At 44.7% G+C, this 24,889-nt stretch overlaps 1 protein-coding gene across 3 annotated transcripts in view; it reads left to right on the top strand.

Moving 5' to 3' along the window:
- LOC137887517 (thrombospondin type-1 domain-containing protein 4-like) overlaps nucleotides 1-24,889 on the top strand; it is a 39,482-nt gene that overhangs the window by 6,921 nt on the left and 7,672 nt on the right. For all 3 annotated transcript variants that reach the window (XM_068730583.1, XM_068730582.1, XM_068730581.1), the window contains 2 exons: nucleotides 905-1,041; nucleotides 23,901-24,105. In XM_068730583.1, coding sequence (XP_068586684.1) covers nucleotides 905-1,041; nucleotides 23,901-24,105 — 342 coding nt within the window. The remainder of the gene's footprint in view (nucleotides 1-904; nucleotides 1,042-23,900; nucleotides 24,106-24,889) is intronic.

The following is a 24,889-nucleotide window of genomic DNA, read 5'->3' as shown; positions in this document are numbered from 1 at the left end:
ATGTAAAGAACAGGGATCGGGATCCTTTGTGGTTCCTGTGTCGTCACGTGAAACGAGGAATCTTTAGTTAAAATCATAGAGCTGGTTTCAAACACGTGATCATTTTTAAGACACGTTTTATTGTTTGTTTCCTCTAACGGTAGCTGTGGGAAATTATGAATTCAATAACTTATCAGACACTTTCTGAATCGTTCTGAATTTATCTGCTACTTTAGGACTTAAACACACATTATTTCTAATCTGTCACCATGTTGCCATGCACTGCAGTTTTTAAGCAGCAGCCGAGGCACAAAGCAAGCATAAACAATGACAAAATATTTTTTTGTCTAATCAATTGTTGTTTTAGCGCTTTGACTGACTGGAATTAAAGTTAATTAAAATAGTGGACTTGTGCATTGGTTGGATTCGTGGCATGCTGACATGATGTGGCCCTAAGCACTGCGCTTTTCACATCGCTAGTCTTTTGGGAATTTAAGAATTTGAGGGCATGTCCTTAAAGATTCTCATGCTACACAAAAGGGTCTTGCTATATGTTTGTGATTCTCATCCTTTCAATGTGCCTTAACGACATGCTCTTCAAATGCATCTATTCCTTATTTTAATTTATTCATTTATTTTATGTTATTTCTGTGTCATTTCAAACATTTGGCCCATCCCTCATGGGATTACATGACACCGCTATTAATCATACGTCTCTGGGGCCTTAGCATGAAGAAAAAAACATAAACCTCACATAGTTAAGTATTGAATTGAATGTTAATAAACATATATATATATATATATATATATATATATATATATATATATATATATATATATATATATAATGATTGTCTTTTTTGCACTTATATTCCAAATAATATGTCATCACAGCTTTCACAAACTCCTACATCTTTGCTTTCAGTTCCCGGGGATCAGCATTGTAAACTCAACTGCCGGGCCTTAGGGTTCAGGTTCTACGTGCAACAGTCGGAGAGGGTGATCGATGGGACGCCGTGTGGGCAGAATGACACGTCTCTCTGCGTGGTGGGGAAATGTTCGGTAGGCCACATTTTTGTTGTAAAGATTTCAACCTTTTAGTCACAAGCCAGTGTCTTTGCCTCCTTTGTCCTGTGAACCCCCCCATGTCTACCGGATCGATGGTCTTTGCCAAGATATATTGTGGAAAGTAATACATTTGCGTGTCGCTAATGCTAACATGAGCTTCCTCAAGCTTAGCTTTTACATTGTTGTTGGATCCTAATGTTTTAATATCTACCGACCAAAGTTCAATTCATAAGAGGACATGAAGGATGTATGAGGTTCCTGGACCTGCTAATAATTTAACAGGTGGTACAAATATTTTGGCCAATATTTGGATGTTCTGTTACACTTTTTGGATAGTCTATGCTGCAACCTTGGAATATGGTTCATGCGTGACGATGAGTCATTTGTCTATTAGATACATTTCTTATTGACTAAGTAAACCACGAACATACCCAACCTGAAGGTTTAACCCAACCTGAAGGTTTAACCCAACCTGAAGGTTAAACCCAACCTGAAGGTTTAACCCAACCTGAAGGTTAAACCCAACCTGAAGGTTAAATCCAACCTGAAGGTTAAACCCAATCCGAACATTGTTTTGAACTCTGTTCTCATTTAAAAGGTGTATAAGAACTGGACGATTCATCTCTAATAGGACCAAAACATATCACACTTCAAGCAGTAGCTCAGATATAGTAACGGCTGTGACCACCAGAGGGCAGCATGGCATCAGAGTGAGAGGTCTTTGTGTGTGAAGTGGAGGTCAGGAGGAGGTTTCCACCCAAGGCAAGTGTGGGCTTTCTTATGGCTGGCTGTGTTGGTGTGCTGGATTCACTTTGACGTTCTTCTAATCAGGGTTTAACTGGAAGAAATATGTTGGCTAAAGAGCTCATTTCCAGTGGTTTTTCCTACTTGGCTCTGTTAACCCAGTGTATTTCCCATGTGCTGTAATCCGGAGACAATCTCAAGATCAAGATCTAATCGAGATAGAAAGCCTTCAGATCTCTTATTTTGGCCCTGATCACATTTCCACTGTTAACACGCACACAACATGGTGATCCTCCAGAAGGGTTGAATTATTATTTCTAATAAGGGAAACTTAAGTCAAAGTCAAATCAAGCAATTACAAATCTGGAATAGATCAGCCATTTATGTTCCTTCCTCAGAGCACTGGCTGATCGTTTGATGATTCAAACTCATCAGCAGTCGTTCAGAGAGATGTTTTCTCATCGCTCTCCCCTCTGGGATTCTCACAGCTGTTCCAGTCACTTGAACAGGAGGTTTGCTACAAGCCGAGAGATCTTATCAAAACAACTGGGTCATTTTATTTAAATCATAGCGGCTCTCATCATTGAAATTATACACGATTGTGGGAATTTGCTCTACTCTCCCTTCCAGCGGTAAGAGCAGCCGACACAAACGTGCCGTGACGTGTGGAATACACGCTGTACACAGCGCTCAGAGCAGGAGGTGTCACTGCGCCCTATGCTCTGCGCTCTAGCAGGTGGCTGAAGCGTCGGTCATCGTGGGTTAGAATCAGCTGACGGGGAGCTGGTTCGTTGCACTCTGCTTGACCTAACATGATACTTTATAACTTGTTGAAACACTATAATAAGTGAGGGTGAAAACAAATTCACTTTTAAATGATAAAATCATATCAGTCAAATGAGATTTTTATGTTAGGTGTCACATATGTTCCGCCACCGTGCTCTTTGGATGGCGTTGTCTGTCGGTCCACCACTTAATTTAAGTACCTCAACAGCTATATGAATTGTCATGCAGACATTCTTGATCTCCAGAGGATGAATTAGGCGATCCCCCTCTTCCACCATCATGAGATTGATCTTCGTGTTTCAGGGAGAAATGTCTTATATTGAGTGACACATATTAAATGGAACGCTGTAATATTTGCGTAAGATATTCAAGGTCCCTAGAGGGTGAATTCTAAAACTTTGATGATCGATTATCTTTTTCTGTGACGCCACCAGCAGGCCTGAATACCAAGCTAATGACATCAGCCTCAGCTGTGCTTTGTGATAGCTAATGCTAATTACCAAATGTTAGCATGCTAACGGGCTAAACTAAGATGGTGAACGTTATCCCTTCTAAATGTCCATTAGCATCCTGACATTAGCTGCCATACCTAAGTACAGATGTCACAAGTCCGCTACGGTGGCTGAAGACAGGCTTGTTAAATGATGACATAGTAATGACATGATAATATGCCTACTGTAATGGTATTGTATAACTAATAATAATTAGCTGAAGTTAGCTTGTCAGTGGCTAACTTTAAATGCTGTTATTTCTGTAGCTGATCCAGCAGACAAGGTCCATGTGGAATACAAGCACTGTTTTGATGTGACCCTGGTGGTCTCCAGCTCTGCCCAGGAGCCGCCCAGCTGCTGTGCTCAGCGGAGTCCGGTCCATGAGTTAACTGTTTGATGGTCTCTAGCACTGGAATTTCAGGAATATCATAGCATCAGTATTTTTTACAAGGCGTGTTTAATTCATCGTGAGTGAGCACGTTTGCTGAATTCTCTGGTAAAAGTCAAGTGAATGTTTTGTTGTTTCTCTGTTTAATCAGTTTCTGACCTGACGAGCGACAACGACAGACCAAGATCGGCATTACATTCTGATTCATGTGGGAAAGCTGTTATGGGAAAAAAAAATCATATAGTTTGATTCTTGTTTATGTGGTTGTTATAGCAACACCCCCTTTTACAGCTTTTCAGTGTCCTCGGTTCTCTGTCATATTTCATACTAAAACTGCGTTTGTTCTTTTTTCTCAACCAGTGACAGTGACAGGGTTAAAACCCAAAAGATGTAAAAGATAAAGTGTAATTAACTAAACAGATTTCTATTTAAGTCCCTACTAACAGAACTAAAACTCTTCGCTACTATAAACTGTAGATCAGTAGGCTTCAGTTGAACTCTGAATGAGCTTGTGCACTCACTGTCCCCAAGGCACTAAGAAGCAATTTACTCAAAGTCCGACCTACCGGTTGCTCTGGTGCCTCTGATTCAACCCAAACCCAAACCACACAATAACGTTCTTCTACTCATTCAAACAGAGGGGATCCAGCGGGTCAGGGCCTGTCCTCACAGCACATCGATGACATTGTCAAGAAGCAGCTAATCGTCAAAATGTGTGACTTTTTCTTTGTATCACTTTGCTATCTGTAGAAATAGATAGGTGTATATCTTTTACTCAAATCAAGCATTCATCATTTAGCCATCTATTGTTATTGAAACGACACATACAAAACATGTTATGGTCATTTCACGTGGGTGGTTGATAACACACGCCCCAGGTATGGAGTGTGGACTGGTAGCCGGAGAGGTTCCAGTCCACCTGCTGGCCACTGATGAGCAAGGCACCAAACCCCCTCTGGTCGCTGTGCCATGTATGGAGTAGCCCCACATGCTGACATCACTCCACATTTGATGCGTGTGTGTGTGTGTGTGTGTGTGTGTGTGTGTGTGTGTGTGTGTGTGAAATTAAATATTTTTATTCCTCTTAATATAGACATAGATAAGATATTGATGAATCGTGAATAGTATCACATATTGTAGATTTTAAGTCCTTTATTCATGGGGTATTACAGTGCAGGAGTAAAGATTATTGCCCTTGTTTGCAGTTTGAAGTTCTTAATCGTGACAATGAAAAAACAATTATTGAAAACATTACGACCGTGCTCTTCTTTTAGAGACCATGATGGATGAGCACTGGTTGCGGTGACGCCCTGCTGCTGGTTGCCGAGGGAAGCCTCCACACGGCCCCACAGTTTGTGTGGTCCCCAATACTTCTCCCTTTCCAGCGGCATGAATAACAACCCAGCTCTGTCCATTTGACCTTTGGCTCCTGGTGCCACTGCAGGTGTCCATGTCAGATTTTCGGAATATGACACAGTGACACCCTCAAATCGGCCTGTTAGAGACTAGCTGATGAGTCCGTACTCCTAACGTTTTGGACTGTGGCACTGCTACTGTCCAACCTTTTTTTTTCGGATGGAGGAATGATGTGATTTCATCTTCATCTCACTGCCTGGATTGTTGCCCAGGATAGATGGTTTGCTGTATAGAGGACTGCAGGGATGATGTGTTTTTGTAGGCCAACCCCAGACACAAGGAACAATGGGATTTTTCCATTGGATTTTTGAAATATTACACAAAATTAGCTTATGTGTGGCAAACACAAGTGTATAATATTTGTATATTTACAGTGGCATAAGCGCAAGTATACACAACAAGGCTGTATCCTTTCACAGCCTTGGTTGTCTCATTAGCCGCTTGCCATCAAACGCATTTTTTAAGACAAGTAAAAGCTTCAAAATTCATGAGAGGAGTCTCTACTGACGTATTTCATTTCTTTTAATTTTTATATTTTATTCATACTCTTCAGAGTATATTTAAGGTAAGATGAGATAAAACACAAAGTTTTGTCTTGCTTCACAAGTATTTATCACTTGATCGTGTGATGGGACTCATCACCAACATCTTAACTGCCCCCTTGTGGCGTAGTATGATATGACCCAGAAAATAACTAAAACACTCATATTGGCTCAAACACTGTTTGATTCCATTCCGGTTCAAACTCAGTGCCGATGCCGTCCTACAACATGATGTGATTTTGAACCTGAACTGTAAAGCTTTTCATCATATCATATCATATAATGTAACTTTCAAAATGTTTTACTTTGTACTGCATTTTATCACGCGTTGCATATGAACTACGTACAAAGAGTGAAGTAATAGGAGTCTTTTGAGAGTTTTGTCGAGTATATTTAATATCCTTTTGATCAGCTTTTGTAGGATCCCGGTTTGTCTATTACAAGTGGGAACGCTGTGTATAGATGTGAGTGCGGAGACATTAACAGCCCCCCCCCCCCCCCCGAATGTGTTCAGACGAACAGTGAAAGAAAGATCTCTTTATGGTGGGAATTCCATTCAGCCGCGACTTCTCTCCCTTTTGTACCAAGGAAGGGCATTTGAGAGGGGTGTGTGTGTGTTTAAAGGCCGATCAATGAGCACACACTCTCTCTGCTGGCGGTGGTGGGCCCCGCTGAGGGTAAAACTCTATGCAGCCCACTCCTCTAGACCCGGTAGTGGGTTTACTTTCCACTAGCCTACTTCCTGCTGCTCTTCGCAATTAGGAGGGAGACGACGACAACGATGATGATGATGATGATGAAAGATGGTTAAAAGAAGGTCATAAAAGCTGAAGTTGAAATCTGGTTACATGCAAACATGTGGATGATGAATGTGCCAAATATAGCATGAGCCCAAATGTTTCAATTCAGGAGGGGCCTCCGTCAACGTGGAACTGACTGATTTCGTGGATTTTGAGGTATTGTTCTTAATAAAGATGACAGATAGAATTAAGGCTCGGTCCGACTCAGCGTGGCTTCGACGTCTCCGCCACGGTCTTCCTCTCAGCGCTGGCATGCTTCCCGGCACCCAGAGAGCGGCTCAGGCCCCAAACTCATCAAACAACATCCCAAGCCCCACTCCTCGCTTCTCTCCTCTGACAGCTGCATCTGTTTTGTGCATTCCCTGCTGCGGTGGACTGGGACGGGCGGACTTGTTAAAAGGCGGATGAGTCCTCTGAAATACAGCCTGCCCGGTGAAGACAAGTGGAGATACCTCAATCCCATCTCTCTGTCACGGCAAGCCCCAGCTGCTGCTCGCTCGCAGGGTGTTCCCCGCCATTAGCCGCCGCAGATGGTTATGGGTTCATGTCGGCGGAGCCTGTCGTCGGTTGTCGGACATGTGCGGTAACATTTATGATGTGGTGTTTGCTGAGGAAAGATGCTGTCTTTGCAATTAGTGCTTGTGACATCAGTCCAGGGATTTTGACTGCTGCGTCGCTCCAGGGATGGCAGGTGTAGGTTAGTCGGTCAGTCCTTCACGTTGAGAGTGAATATAGATGTGTGCTGCTTAATTTATCCCTCAAATAGAGATACTGTTTCTTCTAGCTTTCCTCCACAGGGAGTCAAAGGTCAGGTTCAGCGACAGAGCGGCAGCCCTGGAGCTAGGAGAGACACAGCGTCCTGCGTTACTGACACTTGTTGGAGCACTTGTCACTGGTAAGGGGCTGTGGGAAACCCAGTGGGAGGACGGTAAAGACAGATGGTGTTTGAGAAGTTATGCTGGGAAGGGGATGACAGCTTGATGACTTAGTTTTGCCCTAAACTTCCTGGATCTTGCTGGGCCCCGCTGACTGTCGCTGGACCACGTCGGCCCCCGACCGGCTCTGTGTGACCTGTGCAACTCCGGGAGGCGTGAGCGCTCTGGGTTCTGGGGGGGGGGGTCAGACACTTGTTCTGCACCACCACACCGCCGCTGGGTTCTGATACATCTCATAAAGTCTTTCTTCAAGAGACAGGGGAGCGTTTAACCTTGTGAGAGGGGCTTCCTTCAAGCTGTGAAACAGAAAAGCATTTTATGGGATCTCCATTTGACGTGTTTCCAACACACTGCTAGCTCCTCTGTTTCTATCCTGTCTTGTTTGATTTGCTTTGTTGATTCCTGTCATTTCCTAGTTTGTTTTAATCCCGTTTGCTACTGAAATACACACAAATAAGTGAACTAGTTTGTTAGAGCTAGGGACATTATTACTTCCAGGTTTGTTTTGGTTCTATCTCCATAGGGCCACATGGGACTGCAGGGAGAGTAAAAGACAGCCTGTGTTCAGCTCTGTGTTGAATTTCCATTTCCTGGTCGTATTCTGGCAGTTCAGCACAACGACAGCTGGGCCAGCGGCTTCAAATACTGGTGTCAGCAAAAAAAACAAAAGTATCTGCACAATCAGATCCATCATTGTTTTCTCAGTCTAAATGACTTTCAAACATACCGAGACTTACTTCACCAGACTAGGTCATGCGCAGATGAAGGAAGTTTATTCCCAAATGAAGCAAAACATTTTTTACATTGCGAAGTTAATAATTTTTTTTTACATCCTCAATATTTGTTATTATTAGTTATTTGTTTTGCTATGTCCAGATGTTCTGTGGTCCTCTGTAGCTCCGCCTTGCCAGGATCACCATGCATCTCCCCTTCACAGCGTGCTGACTCATGATATCATGATGGTGTGTTCAGTGTGTGCTTCTGTCTGATAGCTGCACAGTTGATGTGACATGGCTGAAGCACAGCGGGTTTGAGCTCTTCAGTGGAGTCCCAGTGTCCGGTCTGGGAGACAGATTTATGAGGGCATGCTATACGGATACAAGGTTGTATTTTTAGGGCTCCGCGTTCACGCAGGTCTTCCTCAGACGTCCGTTGACAGTGATTGGCTTCTATCTGGGTGGCTGTCAATTGAAGAGGCTGTTTAGCGCATTGTATGCCTCATCGGTTTGTTTGGAATGTCAGGGTCCCTTGAGAACAAGATAAGATATGCATGTGTGAGAGCGTGTCAGTGGATGTAGCACTCACCAGGTACGTGCAAGTATTTTGTGAGACTTTATCTGTTTTAAATAATCATAAATGCCTATTTATAAATGTGCATTTCTAGGTCAGCATGCGTTAGTGTGTGTGCGCTCGTGGATGTGTAGATCTGCTGTGTGAGCTGGTCTGTGCTCGAGGTTGCCTGCTGCTCAGGGTCAAACCCCGTCGTAAATTAGATTCTTATCTAATGGCGTCTAACAGCTCTATTAACAAAAGGCCTCCAGCAGGTGCATGGAGCCATTAAACACAGAGACAAATGAGTTTACAAGCAACTTGTCTGGTCTTTTTGTTCATTGTCTCGTCAGTCAGTCGCAGGTTTGTCCTTCACAAGAGCTTCTTGTTGAGGTCGAGACTACCCTGTGAGGAATGGGCCGAGGAAAGACAATGTCAAAGACAACACCGTGTATTTGGAGATTGTGTGTGCTTGGATTGTCAAAATTCCACCTTTAACAATCACCTATCTGCTTTAAAGGGGTCCTGGTGTCACATGTCCATCCATCTGTATCTTCACACTGAGAGCAACGTGACCAACAAACACACCGAACGTCCAATCACGTCCCGTGAAGCTACGGAGTGAGACCTTGTCTGAGGTGTATAGGTGGTCAACAAGTTTGCCATTTGCTGTGAGGAGCATTTTGTTCATTTACTTCCCATGCTCAGTGATTCATAACACTACCTTGCCAGTTCCAAATTGACAAGCGGTTCATCTCAGCTGTTTCTAGCTCTGTGCTGGAGAGTTACAGTAACTATTTGTTACTGTAGTGTCATCCACTATCAGCTGGTTTTTTGAGGCTTCCCTAAGCCACACCTTGCCCCTCCCAGTCCAAATCTCCTCTAGACCTGCTTTATTCATCAACCCGGCTCCCTCCACTGCGCTCTTGCCCTTTTCAGTCCAATACAACGCTCAGAGGGATGCAATCTGAGGACCTACATGCCTGCTCTGCTGACTAATATGTATCCCAGATGCACAAAAATCATGTGTTTTCTCCCCACACTTTATGCCTTTTCTTAACTTTTGCTGCACTACTTTATGAGTTGCTAGTTACTAGTCTAGTATTCTGTTCATAAGAGGCAGATAGAATGAATGGAGATGTGATGCAGATGTGATTGTAGAGCAACAGAGATTTGTTTGAGATTGTGAATATGGCTGGGGACGTGTTGGGGGGGGGGGGGGGGGGGGGGGGGCTGCATCCTTCTTTCTCATCCGTTTCAGTGTGAAGCATGGTGATGTAAACCAGATCAATGGCAAAGGCAGCATTACATCTGTCAGGTAGAGCGTGTCCCAGCGACGCCACACCTGCATAAACTGTTTGCCGTCACGGTTCTGCTAATGAGCTTCAGATTTAAACATCCTTCTAAATTGCCCCAAAAGAGACTGGAAGCGTGACAGAAAATAAGAACTGAATACAGCTATTGTATTGAGCACGAGCCGGCCGCACACTGACAGCGTGCTGTACAGCAACGCTGAACCCACCTGCTGCAGAGCACGACTTTGACGTGTGTGTGTGTGTGTGTGTGTGTGTGTGTGTGTGTGTGTGTGTGTGTGTGTGTGTGTGTGTGTGTGTGTGTGTGTGTGTGTGTGTGTGTGTGTGTGTGTGCCGGTCGGAGACTGGAGGAATCAGGGGCCCCGAAGCCGAGGTTGCTTCGGAGCCGACCCACTCGTTGAAGGAAACAAAGACCCCAGGGGTGTAGTGGAGAGTCAGTCTGGCCCTGCCCGACCTCTGGGCGCTATGCCTCCGTAATGAGGTCGTCCAGATCAGAGGCAGATCAGGAGACGATGAACATCGCGAGAGCCGTTCCCCTTCCACTCGTCTGCAGCTTTGCCACTTTGCCAGCGTACTGTGCACACAGTAGTGGTGGTAGAAGGGGTCAGCTGTGAAAACAAAGCCGATGGAGTGAGCCGATCATGATTTCAGTGCGCCACTGTTTTGTCCAAATCCAGGTAGAATTTGTTGCTGAGTTGCAGGTGTGGAGATACTTAGTTGTCTTGCACTCAATGCCTCTACTTGCTCCGTGAACCAGCCTAGCAGAATATTGTGAAAGGTGGCGGGGTGAGAATTGTTAAGTACATTGCCTATTCTGTCTTTCTCTGTTATGAGATGCAGAGATTACACCAAATACCGAACCTGGAGAGATTTGATGTCCGTGTTACATTTGAATGTGTTCCAGTAGAGTAGCACAATTACTACAGCAGGCTAATTAACTACAATATATGTGAATGACCTACAGCAAGTGTTTTTTTCCACACCCTTTTATAACATAAATGACAAATGAAATAACGTACACAATGTATAAACACTGCACAAAAGCAACTCAAAGTCTCACCAGTAAAGTATTTTGTTTTTATTTCTTCTTAGTATTTTTGTATCGTATCATCTTGTCCGTCTCCTCTCCTTGCGTTCCCACCATGTGGACCGCTGGGCCGTGTGAGACACATCCTTTCAGTGCTCACAATGGGACTTTCGCAGCAGCCTGCTATGGTCTCTGGGTGGCACTTCAAAACAGGACAGTTTTCAATTATCTCGCGCTTGTTTCCTGAAGTCTCTTTGTGTAGAATCGGGTCCAGCCGCAGTGTCCCAGATGTGCTCGGTCTTCTTAAATAATTTTATGAAAAAAATAAATAAGTATTGGATAGAAGGATGAGAAGTGTACTCCTTTCCTAAGTAAAGTATATCCTGGTCAATTAGGATTTAATGTTGGGGAAACAATGGTGGCGCAATAGGAAAACCATATGATGAGTCTGCTCTTTTTGGCTGCAGCAGTTGTGCTTCCAGCAGTGTGACGTGGCTTGAAGTCTTTGGTTGGCGTGGGGTGGAGGGTTCGAAGAGGGCAAAGGGATATTGTTGTTATCCCTAGAAGATGGCGTGCCCACCTGCCAATTATATCCACACAATTTTAACCATAGCGGTTTTGCTTACACATCCATTTCAGCAAGAATTTCCTTCCTCTCTTACTTATTCTGTCACATTGAAAAATATTCCCCGAAGCTTCCTATCTGGGTTCCAATTTGCTGTCAGCGGTAGCTGCCACACTCTCCGTCCTGCGTCCTTTCCCTCCCGCCTCTCTCTCTCTCTCTCTCTCTCTCTCTCTCTCTCTCTCTCTCTCTCTCTCTCTCTCTCCCCTATTCATTTTCTACCTCTCACTCTCCCTCCTCTAAAAAAGCCCCTGTCCCCCCCTTCAGTACCTCCCCCAGCTGCACCTCCCCCAGGTCAGTTTACAAGGGGGAGCTCGTCGAGATCAGCTCCGTAGTGAGAGAGGTTTTTTTGAATTGGCATTCTCAGAGAGGCAAGGAAGAGGCTGACTGGTGGCAGCCACTGGATTCGTGATTCGAAACCCTGAGTGACTGGTTGGAGCATTACCGCGGCCACGTGAGAGAATGCTGTCAGGACTGGCTCTCCTGCTGCTCGTCTGCCTCCACATGCGTGTGCAGGGGAAGCCGCGGTCTCAGGTAGGACCCGCTCCGCCTCTGCTGGGTCCTGGAGGAACCTGGGAGAGAGTGGGGATCCCCACTGACGCTAACACTCTGGCTTTAAGAGTTGCATTGCACGATGCGTTGCTCAGTGTAAGTTTCTTCTGGGCTCTTTGCAGTTAGGTTTGGGAAGTTGTCGATACCCTTCTGCACCCATGTCATCCAGTCACATTCTGTGTAAATATTGGACTTGGTGGTTAAGACATCTAGATTGACGGCTGTAGATGTGAGTAAGCCTGCTACTCATTTACAACCATTTTCTAGTGTTTATAAGCAGCAGTGGACGGTGTCACTCCATAAGTCGGACTGCCGGTGCGGCCCCATGATCCTGTGGTCCATCTGCTGAGTGGAAGTATGTACAGTGTGGCTGTTTTCACTGTGGCTCTGCTTGCTCTCTGAGCGGTTTATTTTTCCACTGCACATTCACAGGCTACTTGTGGGATTAGATTTCCCTCCTAGTGGAGGACTCGGTGAGTCAGGCCTGTCCTGGGACTATAAAGATGTACTCAGAACTCTTATTAGGGATAGACTGCAAGCCTGAATTAGCCCGTCGCTGCCTGTGGCTCTGCTCGGTTAGTTTTAGCTCACCTGGTGTTTGCTGATGATTAATGAGGCCGGTGAGGTGCCTGAGGTCTTTAATGCAAACTTTTGGAGTGCCAAGGTCTGGATGAGGATGTCTGTGCCAGCTTTTTATGACTCTAGACTACATAGCTATCAATTTCATATGAACGTTGGAATCTGTCGATGGAGAAAGTGCAGGTTGAGTTACTCGTGTGATATTTTGTGTGAGCACCTATTTGATGTTTGAATTAGAGGGGTTGTGGGTTTGGAGAAGTCAAGTTGACGTAGTCATCGTGAATGTTTGATCCAAGTCCTACGCAACAATGATAATGATGATTTCCTATCTTATTAAAACTCAAAAGGTAGAAACCCTTCACTCAGCCACAATGCGTTTGCACATTTGATGAGGATGACAAAATACAGAAATGAGCAAAAAACATAATTATTTTGCTGTATAAGTAAATATATATATATGTATATATATTTGTTTCATTTAAATGAAAAAACATTATAACAATTGTATTTGCCAGAAAGTCATTCAAAGACTGACAGTCTTATGACTGGGGTCTATTAGACCACACTGTTGCCTCTTTTGAGCTCTGTAACTCCAGTAACAGAACTAGAAATAGACTCACTGTGGGTTTGGGATGGGTACTGCTGCGTTAAAGGTATTGTCAACACCAGTCACAGATATTGAACATATAAAAATCCATACTATTTCAGCATGTTTTATGAGTGGGGTCTCCGAGACCAGAGTCGGTCCTAAGCATAGGTGATATAGGCGAATTCTAGAGATGCCCATCCATCCATACGGGGGCCCCAAATCAGGGAAGAAAACACTTTTGTAAATTTCAAATTTTTTACTAATACAGTTGTATTACTGTTATATAGAAATAATAAAAAAAAAAACAACATTATGACTAACCCTATTAAATAGGCCCTATTTACCAGGTTGCCTGCATGGGGCCCCAGGTCAGGGCTGGCTCTGTCCGAGGCCTCAAAACAGAAGTGAATCATCACTTGCTGTAGTGGACATGTCACCAGCTCAAAATCATCTTTATTAGCAAATTCCTATTAAATTGGTCAAATTGAAAGCTGATACTTGGTACAATCAGCCAGAACTCAGTGTGATTTCTGAGCTGTTTGAAGAGGGCCTGCAGTGACCCCTAACAGAACACCTTTATCTCAGTTCCGTCAGAACCACAGTTAGTGCAGCTAATGCCAAAATGACAGTGACAAGCCCCCCTTTCATCGTGTCATCAGTCTAGTTAAACTCTTTTCCCAAAACGGTGCATCCAAACCGTTGACGTGATGTCAGGAGAAACCCTACGCGTTGGTACGGCTGTAGATGCTCACATGCTATTTCTGAGCGTTTTACAAGCGTGGGAGCCTTTAACGAAGACGCTCTGCCCTTCGCCCCGTGCTGTGCGGGCGGTTTGTGGGGTGTTCATGACGCCTCCTTTTACTGTTGGGGTCAAAGGTCTCGCCACGTATGCTCACTACATCTCTCTCCACCACAGGGCGACAAATGCTCGTAGCTCGTAGGATATCCTGCAGATATGATAACCTGACGTGAGTTTCCAGAAAGAGCACAAAAAGCTACAGTATAATGCAATTTGTACATTTGTTGGAAGCAGAACTGCTACTTTTTCTGTCCCCGGCTCATCTCTTCCTACGTTACAGTAAATAATCCAGGCTTGTCTGTGCTCCCAGTTTGGTTTGACACATGTTGCTATTGGTTTTCATGAAATGCTATGTTGTGGAGAGTGGAAAGCAGAGTGATTACTACCCAAACCACCAGAACTTGTGTTTCTGTTTGTGGTTACAAACCACGGTAAGTCTAGTTAGTGTTCCCATTATACCAGTGCCAGAAGTGTCAGAGGAGGGAAAAGGACAAATTGAAAAAATCTGTGACTTTTGAGCTATTGATGAAGTCACATCTTCCATATAGAGCATGCACAGTCGGGCTACAGTCAGGGCTTGATTCCTCTCAAAGACTGTAAATATGAAGAGGACTTAGTTTGTGTTTTTGGCCGTCGCCATCATGGCTTTTTTTAACCAGAAGTGATATGAGAGGATGGAGCAACAAACACTGAATCTGACATTTGTAGGGGACCAAAATGTTACAATGAACTTCCATCAACTGAAAACGCTCTGTGAAAAGGTTAAAGGTGTAAGACGAAGACTCGTCAGACTCCCAGACCGGACAACGTCGTGGTAGCGACCTGTCAATCAGTGTGTAGCCCCGCCTCTAAAGCATCCCCTGCTTTATGGTCTGTTTGACTCTAAATGGAGCATAATGTACTAAATGAACATCATGCTGTATTGAAGAAGACTGTAAACTAGAGATTGAAAGTGTTTATGTGCAGGACAGAGCTGCTATCATTACCCTGAACTCTGATAACATCTAGGAGCAGCTTCCACACAGAGGGGAGATACTAAAGAGTGTGGGGTAGTCGTGAGTGGGCTTTTTATTATTGTAACCTGTTGCCCCATACACAAATGTCATTAACGGTGTGTTTAGGGGGCTCTATTGCCAGAAATGGAATATAATACTCTAAATTATGTGTAGAATCACCTGCAAATAACAATTGTGTTGGCTTAAAATGAGCCCAGATTCTCTATGTAATGAGCAGGTCCTCTTCCACGGTGTCTGCCATGTTGCACCGCCATCTTTCCACAGTAGAACCAGAACGGACCAACCAAACACTGGCTCTAGAGAGTGGGGTTTTTTTTCCCACGTTTTTACGTTACCTGAAGGCCATCGTAGTTCACCGACACGCTTGTGAAACCGCGGCAAGGCCAGCTGCCTTTTGAAATGTATTGCTCCTCATGTAGGCGAGGCGAAGGTCCTGAAAGACCTAACCACGGCTTAACGACTGTTTGAACTCGGCAGCTCATGTTACCTCAGTCTTGGAAAGGGAGCTGGGAGCTGGGTCTAGCAGCGCTAGATGCCACTAAATCCTGCCCACTGGCCCTTTCATGAGGTGCTCCTTTGCCTTGGAAGTAACGCTGTTACTGTTGTAGGCAGTGGGCGATTTGAGGAGGCGTTTAGGGGGTATGCCGTCCTCTTTGTTAGCAAGATGACCAAAATGCATCCTTCTTTTTAGCATGCCATACCTGCTCTTCCCCTCTATCTCCTAGTAGCAGAGAGAGTGCAGGGCAAAGGGGTTCTCTAGTCTGCCTGACACAACCGAAGTGATCAAATCACCTACTGACTGGATGTAAGTAAAGTCAAATATTTTTCCATAGTAACCCAAAGAAGAAGAACTCATTTCATACTATATATTTATTTTATAGATACGAATAAGACAATCAGTACCAATAATGGATGTGCCCTGATTCACATTCAGTGAAAACCTGAAAATGAGGAGGTTTCTGTAATATTTTGTACTCGACGGTGTGTATTTCACACAGGATGCAACAGTAAATCAGTGATAGTCAGTAGTTCAGTCAGTTCCTTAGGGAGAATGTCACATGTGAACTTGATGACAGTCTGGCTTCCTCAGATACAGACACGTTTGAAGTGCTGACTGAAGTCAAAGCGGTGTCGCCTTCACCCGCTCATTAAAAGCAGTTGAAGATCCACGGCATCCCAGCATGTGGGAGGCAGATGTCGGTGGTCGTGGTAACCACAGTGTGCACTTCATATGAAAGAGAGGGGGTGTATTATCATACTGATCTTATTTCATCCCAATCTAAACCTTCAAATCGTATTAAATCTTGATCTCAAGTGATTTGTACATCTAGCTCAGTAATGTAACGTACAGGCTCAGCGTTGTGTCTTGAGGTCACTTCCACTATAAATTCATTGTCGCCGGGACGATGTTGCCTCTGTATTCTCAACCTTCGAAGCCAAGTTCGGCCTGTATTGCATTTCCAGATGAGCTGGTGTGTCACAGATGACTAAGTCATGATAGTTTCATTGGCCGTCTGCCAAAGAACATTACAACCGTTCTTACGCGTGAGGAGCTGTAGAAATCCCCAACGTGTTTGCCAAACGGCCTCCTCTAAGCCAGCGATCATAAATATGTTTTAAAATACTGCACTGCCTCCACCCTGGGATGCGTTTTTACAGTAGGAGGACAGCTAGCATGCCTTCATTCCCAGAGGTTCACCACGACGAGCCGTGCTAGTATCCCACCAGCTTTGCCAGGCGGGAAGTCTGTTAGCATGAATGAAGAAGGACCTAATTTGTTCAATTTCTTAATAGTACTGTTACTGCTATGGTGCATGTGAAGGTCTTCTTTCTGAAGGAGACAGCGGTCCACAGTACTGTCTTTTTGTTTTGCTTCGTGCTCTGAGTGAAAGCTGAGAGGGAAACCGCCAAGACACAGGTTAGAACATTCTGGTGGGATCTGAGCCTCAGCCATGTGGATTCATGTGGATTCAGACTTGGGGGGGCTAACAACTGGACAATCTCCGGGCTAAGAAAACATCCTTTTATTCATAACCTCCTCCATTTCATAACCTCCTCCATTTCATTGCCTTTTTTGCAGAACTAGGACTGGCAGCATGTAGTCCTGTAGGTTGTTCTGGGCAAATATTGTCATTCTTAACTGACATTTTGTCGATGAGTTAAAGGCCTTGAATGTCCAGTGTGGCCCTGGTACCGACAGTAGTGCTCTATGTCCAGTGTGGCCCTGGTACCGACAGTAGTGCTCTATGTCCAGTGTGGCCCTGGTACCGACAGTAGTGCTCTATGTCCAGTGTGACCCTGGTACCGACAGTAGTGCACTATGTCCAGTGTGGCCCTGGTACCGACAGTAGTGCTCTATGTCCAGTGTGGCCCTGGTACCGACAGTAGTGCTCTATGTCCAATGTGACCCTGGTACCGACAGTAGTGCTCTATGTCCAGTGTGGCCCTGGTACCGACAGTAGTGCACTATGTCCAGTGTGGCCCTGGTACCGACAGTAGTGCTCTATGTCCAGTGTGACCCTGGTACCGACAGTAGTGCTCTATGTCCAGTGTGGCCCTGGTACCGACAGTAGTGCTCTATGTCCAGTGTGGCCCTGGTACCGACAGTAGTGCACTATGTCCAGTGTGACCCTGGTACCGACAGTAGTGCTCTATGTCCAGTGTGGCCCTGGTACCGACAGTAGTGCTCTATGTCCAGTGTGACCCTGGTACCGACAGTAGTGCTCTATGTCCAGTGTGGCCCTGGTACCGACAGTAGTGCTCTATGTCCAGTGTGACCCTGGTACCGACAGTAGTGCTCTATGTCCAGTGTGGCCCTGGTACCGACAGTAGTGCTCTATGTCCAGTGTGGCCCTGGTACCGACAGTAGTGCTCTATGTCCAGTGTGGCCCTGGTACCGACAGTAGTGCTCTATGTCCAGTGTGGCCCTGGTACCGACAGTAGTGCTCTATGTCCAGTGTGGCCCTGGTACCGACAGTAGTGCTCTATGTCCAGTGTGGCCCTGGTACCGACAGTAGTGCTCTATGTCCAGTGTGGCCCTGGTACCGACAGTAGTGCACTAACTTGCTGTGGGATCCTCTGCTGAGGACAGAGTGGAGTTTGACACGTTGCTCCAGACATGGTGAAGAAGCATCGAGTCACTTGAACTTCCCCTTTAAACAACGTCTGCTGATTTACTATGTGATTTTGATATAAGCCACTTTATTCACTATTATTGTCTTGGAACTGTTAGTATTCAACCATTTAATGTTTTTGTATTTTGAAGATGTAAGTAATATGTAAGATGCTAATGTCAGAAATGTTAGTTTTACATGTGTGACCAAAGCGAGTTTCACTTATTTTAAACCCTCATAGAGGGATTATGTATTTTTGTACGCCAACCAGGAAGTTAGCGTCGCGCTGGTTCCCACGACAAAAGAGCCGATGGGATTGTTCTGTTGGATTTTGGATTTTTGCAGAAAATAAGATCGGCGGCAAACGCATGTCTTGTTCACGCAGCTTTTATGAATTTTGAAGCGTGATTGCAATGAGCTGAAGTAGAAAGCTGACGTCAGGCTATGAAGGTACAAAGGTCACAAGAGCACGGGTTTACTCCACGAGGCTGTGAAGGAGGACTAGTTGGCGTCGTCGCGTTTTGTAGTCTCATTCAGCCTCTTTTTTAAGACATGTAACAGCTGTTAAGCTTGTGTTAACCACAGACCTCATTTCAAGCTTCTGACCAAAGACCCATTTTAAAAAAAACACTGATTTTGAAACGAGGGACCAGAATAATGCAGATGTATGCTCATTCCAGCATACTTGCTCTATACTCAGTAAAATGCATCACACAGACGGTTAAATACAATTCAGGAATAGAGGATCGTGGTGACGTTGAGTCTTGCGCAATATTATATTTTCACAGCTTCTGTTAGGTATAGTTTGAGTATATGGCCCAAAACAGTTGGCCACATTTGGATGCTGCTGATGCAGTGGATGCAGTGTAGCTCTGTGGTCCGGCCATCAGTATCTGTCAGCGATCTCAAAATACATTTTGAGTGATGCTTCAGGAAAGTGATGATGTCTCACTAAATCTGGTAAAGACACAAATAACAGCGTCTGAGAAAAGTGACTGTAAAACTATCAGAATGAATCACAAACACACTCTTTGGCTCGGCAGTCCAGCCCCGAGTAGAGCCTGCTTTCCACCGCATCTCAAACTTCATTTACTAGAGCAGTGAGGAGTTAAAAGCCTGCGTGTTACGTTCATTTAAGCATGATATCATTTGAAACACAAGCCATCTATTCAGATTTGCATTCCTAGTTTAGAGCAATGGACCAGGCCTCCCACTTGGATAAAAGCTCAACTATTGCAAGGCAACGGTAACATTACGCCAGAGCTGTCGGGAAGAGACTTAGTGCCTGTGCAACTGTATATTTTGACTTTGTGCATGTTTAGTGTTAAGGAATCAAACAAATGCCTGATATTTGCCCCGACTCTCTGATAGTGGTTTAGACAGTTATTCACTGCCTCTAAATCTTTGTTCCACAGAAGAGGCGCCTCTTCACACATGCAAGTGAACCAGCGAACTGGGATTCATTTCTACAATTACGCTCTAACGGACAGATCAAGGGGCCTCTGCATCACTTATGGCTGGGCTACAATAGGAACCTCAGCATTATGTACGTGGCCTATATAACAATCTAGTTGCTTGAAATCATTAGAAGTGTTAGTCTGAACTTGTATTCAGTAGAGTATGTGTTTTTAAATGCTTTTGTTGAGTATTGTGTGTAAATATTACCAACGCGTGTGTTGTGCTTGTCAGTGTGCCTCGTTTTATTAAGCTGCACTCATCAATATGTTATATTATCAACTAATGAAATGAGGACTTGTAATGTGAGAGTTGTTGCTCATAGTGATAAACACAGAGAATGACACGTTTCCTTTAGCTCTACACAGAGTTTTAGTGTCATTCAACTCATCGATTCGCTTTTTACAGACTACGACTTCTCTCTCATCTCACCGACCTCGTCTCCAGGAGCTGCAAGCAGCCGTTTTCAACAAAAAGCTTCCATAAACCCAAATCTGCCGACAACAGAATGGTAGACTGGCGGAGTTAGCGACTGACTGGTGAACATAACGGAGCGTTTAGTAGACAAAGAGACAAATATGTCCCTCAGAAGTTTGGTGGAGAGGAAAGCCTGAAACAACACTCCACATGGTTACTACTGTCGCTCAGTGCCTCGTGGGGGTGTCAACTCAATTGTTTGCAAATGTGAAATTTGTGTTTGAAGCTTGTTTCCTAGTGGCCAAAATGTATTTAATGCTGCTTTAAAGTACTATTTTCATTTAGCAAAATAATGAGTAGCCTAACCTGTCCTGAAAATAACATTCCCTGAGACATGCAGCGGCTTAAAGTACAGGAAGGGAAGGAACGCCCTGGGTTCAAGAGGTTCTGTGTGAGAGGAGTGAAAGCCTCTTCCCTCTCATTCCAAGGTCCCCAAATTCACATGACCCCAGAAATAAGTTTGTTTTTTTAATGAATTTTTGGACCCAACACACTCATTGTATGTGTTAACATGTAACTCACAGTTCACTTGGTGACCGCTGTGACCCCTAAGGTTCTTTCCTTCATGTATTTTCAGTATTCAAAGTGTTGCCATCATTGATCCATGTGACAGGAATGTGTGGTCAGGTGAGGCAGATCTCTATTGATCTGTGCTATAAATGTAGTTTCTGTATGATTCCAATCATTTCAATCATTTTTATAATCAGAACCTCTGAATGAGGTCATGTCCTGTTCAAACAGAGGAGACAGTGAGGTGAGGCAGTGACCAGCTGTTCCTCTCCTCACTGTGAATCCTCACTAACTGTTGAGTCTTTTTCTGTCTCATTGTTTGTCCCCACTGTAATATCTGTAGACTCTTTTAATAGATGTCCTTTCTTTACATAGAATAATGTATTTCACGTCTGTGTAGAACATGTTTAGTGTTGCTGATCTGACATTAAACCTCAGTGAAGAAGCACAGAGAGGCAAACAGTACCTCTGCCTCACTGAAGGGGGCGAGAGAGAGCCCACGGGTCGGGTTTATGCTTGTTCTGTCTTTGCTCTTCTTCTACACTTCTCTTCTTCTACACCTCTTCTTCTACACTTCTCTTCTTCTACACCTCTTCTTCTACACTTCTTTTCTTCTTCTACACTTCTCTTCTTCTACACTTCTCTTCTTCTACACTTCTCTTCTTCTTCTTATATTTTGCTTTGACCGCAAAAAATCGATCAGAGCCGGGTCGTGGCGCACACGCTCCCGGTGTAATCAGATATGTACTTTACCTATGTGTGTGTAAATAATGCTGATATGAAATATGAAAAACAACCAGTAGTCAATGGTCAGGCTGCCAGTTGAATGGTGATTTAAGCTTCTCTATTGGGTTCATGTTGAAGGGAAACAGTGAAGGGAAAACTAGTTCAACAAGCAAGGCACTGAATCTGGCCTCTCTGTGTCTAATTCTAAATGTCTTGTGTTTGCTGGCAGAGGAAGACATCTCCTGTGACATGTGCCTTTGGCTGTGTGAGTTCAGTTTGTTACAAAAAAACCTCTGCAATACGATGAGTTTAACCCGGCTGCATCTTGTGTAACAATACCATCAGGATTTACTTTAAGACTATGTTGTTTTCAGCGTTTGCAAGTTGACTGCGACTCGTGTAACCATATCCAGATGAAGGTGGGCTTTGCGGACGTTTTTTTAAGAAAATCCTGTCACATTTTCACGGAAAACATGGCGATTTATCTCACCAGATGGTACAGACCGGTGCCGATGTGGTCGCCGAGTGAAGTAACCGGACCGAGACCCCGAAGCTGCCTACTCGATCGTCAACCAGCATAACAGTTCTTTTTGGGTCCTTCTGCGGAGAGCTGGAGAGGCGTTCTCCGGGCCGTTGCTGCGTTCATTTGTCCTGACACCGGCGACGCCTCATTCTGATGGGTTCACAGCTGAGGTCACGTTTGTCAGAGACAACCCCGAGGACACATGTGACAGTATGGGGGGGGGGGGTTATTTAGGGGACAGATTAGGACGTTAGTGTCTTGACAGTTTAGTGGTTTTAATGGTGAAACTGTCCAAATCACTAAATCTCAAGTAGCCTCTTTACTCCCTAATGCTTTCTGCGCTGTAGCCGTAAAAATCCTCTTGGCTCTTCTCATGTAAGGAGAACGAAAAACCCCGTGTTGTAAATCCACAGTCATACGATGTTACATTGACAATTCAGATTCAGGGGGTCAATAAATGTCACTGCTTATTCTCCACTCCTCCATTAATGTGTTCTGATTCAGACCAAATGGCCACAGATAACCTCTCACCGTGTCTGCGTCTGTTTTATGAGGAGAACATTTTTTCCATTTTGTCAGGCAAAGCTGCCGTTATTGTGTTGTTTTGGTCTGAAGGGATTTATGGTGAAAAAGGAGACGTGGAGGAGATATTCATTGGTGGCCGTGTAACAGTCCTCCTTTGTTGTTTTCCATCGTGGACTTATTGTAGCAGGTGAAAACGTTATTTAGTTATTGTTACCATGCGTTATTTCTGGTCTGTAGTACTTTAAGTTGCTTTATACTCACTGGCCTGTAAAGTGAGATCATGAGACGCAGCAGTTTCTCTCTGAATGTGATGGTATTATGTTTAGGGATTTAATTTTTTTCATCCCGGCTCTATTCAGCCCCATGCTGTACTGAACCATAATTCCACACTGACCACAAGCATTTGGCAGTTTTATGTCCCCCCCCCCCCCCCCCAGCTCTCTTAGTCTGCTGGTCTTTCTCTCATCACTGATTTCCTGTGTGGAAGGAGGCATTTCATGTTTGTTTGAGCCCAGGTGGGGTTTTGGCTCAGGGACGTGCCAGACTCTCCTCTAGAGTCCACCCCTGACCACCATTCCCCCCCCCCCCCCCCCCCCCCCCCCCCACCTCCTTGTCCTCTCCTTGCTCTCGGTCTATTCCTTCTATCCGTCTTTCCACTCACCTGCAGCCGACATACGGCCGCCCTGGTGCAGCTAAACCGCGACTCGTTGCTAACTGGTTATGCACTTCCTGTGAACGTGTCATTCATCTTCAGAGTGACGTTCGGTAACTCGTGACTACATGTGAAGCTCAGCGGCCCCACGTTGGTCTACGTTGTCAAGGGAGTTTTTTGTTACCAATGTTATGACCCAACATTCATAGCTGTGGGGGAAATATGCTCGCATGACAGAACGGAGCAGGAGGAATATGTCATCTTCAATCAGGGAACACACATGGAAGCCATGCGAGAGCTGCAAACTGACTAGAAGGCCCGCAGATTGGCTGCTGTCCAATCCCAGGAAGCCTTTGTATGATTATGATTACCCCCCCTCCCCTCCCCCACGATGCCCACTTTGTTGGTTTCCTTATTGCCGACTGTGATCATTTTGGGACTGACCCTGGCACCGCACTGACCGCAGCTCGGTGTGCCGTACAGCTCACTGGAACCGGTCTTGGCCGCTCCGACACCTGTTTGCACAGCGAGTTGCTTTTACTGCTGGTTTGAGGGACTTTATGGACTGCTGATGTAAACTGTTCTATTTTTACTGTGCCCCAGGTTTCCTGTAATATATTAACACCAACGTGACACAGAATAACTCGCGCCCCAGAGGTTTAGGAAGGCAATTCTGGCGTCCGTTCAAAGACGGTCACGCCAAAGTGATGCCTCGTGGAAAGTAATGAGATCTCTGCTTATTAGTTATTGTATTGTTGTAGTTAATGGTGTTGTTTTAGTTCATTTTGCAGGAGCAACTTGGCTTAGCTTTGTAAATATAATCTGTTATGCCTAATTGGCTCTTTGTCTACGACCAAGAATAGCTTATGGGATGTGCAGACATTCCGTTAAACTTAAATAGCTTTTTTATTGAACACTTTCAGTGCTCAAGTTTGATACGTCAGCTGTTCACTGTCACTCGACACTTCATCATTTTAGACTGCTTTTCCTTCTCTGTCTCACAGAGTCTGGGCTGCGACGACTATCTCGGCTCAGGAAAGGTGATGGACAAGTGTGGCGTGTGTGGAGGCGACAACATGACCTGCAGGCTGATCTCTGGAGTGTTTAAACACAGCTTGACCAAGGTCGACTACCACAAGATCGTGGAGATCCCAGAGGGAGCGACCAAGATCAACATCACAGAAATGGTGAAGAGCAGGAACTACCTAGGTGGGGAAAAAATCACTCACCACACTGTTTGCAGACATGTTTGTAGTTTCACAACAGAGAGCCGATGAAAGCAGCGGTCCTCTATCTTCTTGCTTCGGTTTTACACCAATGTTACTGCAGTCAACTACCAATAGAGCAAAAACAGCTTGGATTGAGAGCAAGCTATCCAAGGCAGTCAACATACTTGCATTGTTTTTTCATTGCAACATTTATCTAATACACATGTTTCATTATATTGGTCAGTGCTCTGCTAAATCTTTCGCCGCCCTGCCTGCTGCCACATCACTAAACCTGAACGCTTTGTCGTCCCTCGCTGCCTCGCTGCCGCTGTTCGTACGGCATTTCAAAACCTCGCCGCTGTGCCGAGCTCGCTGTTTTATCTCCTGGGGAGCGATGAGGTCACAGCCTAGACGCCAAATATCAATGCTGTCCATATTTTACACTCCCACGATAATCCACTCCACGTGAGTTGGCTGAGTGAACTACATTCGGGGGGAAAATCCAACGCAGATTGTTTCTTAGCAGCATGTTACTGTATTAAAATCCTAATATTACAATAATACTGTGACCCGGGTTTGTTAGTCTCTGTTGTTAAATGGTCTGAATGTCTTGAAATTGTCAGTGAGGCATTGGTATTGACTTTTACTTCTGAGCTGGTCAATCTTTGTTACTTTTTTATTTCATTTGTTTTAGTTTATTGTTATTTTACAGAACTTACAAATCCCCACACACATACATACGTACATCTATGTACATACATTAAAACAAGGAATAACAACAATAT

Source organism: Cebidichthys violaceus, unplaced genomic scaffold, assembly GCF_023349555.1.
Source record: "Cebidichthys violaceus isolate CVI_PGR_0920_01 unplaced genomic scaffold, fCebVio1.0.p SCAF_5, whole genome shotgun sequence".
NCBI classification, from domain to species: domain Eukaryota; kingdom Metazoa; phylum Chordata; class Actinopteri; order Perciformes; family Stichaeidae; genus Cebidichthys; species Cebidichthys violaceus.
This window is presented reverse-complemented; position numbering and strand designations above follow the sequence as displayed.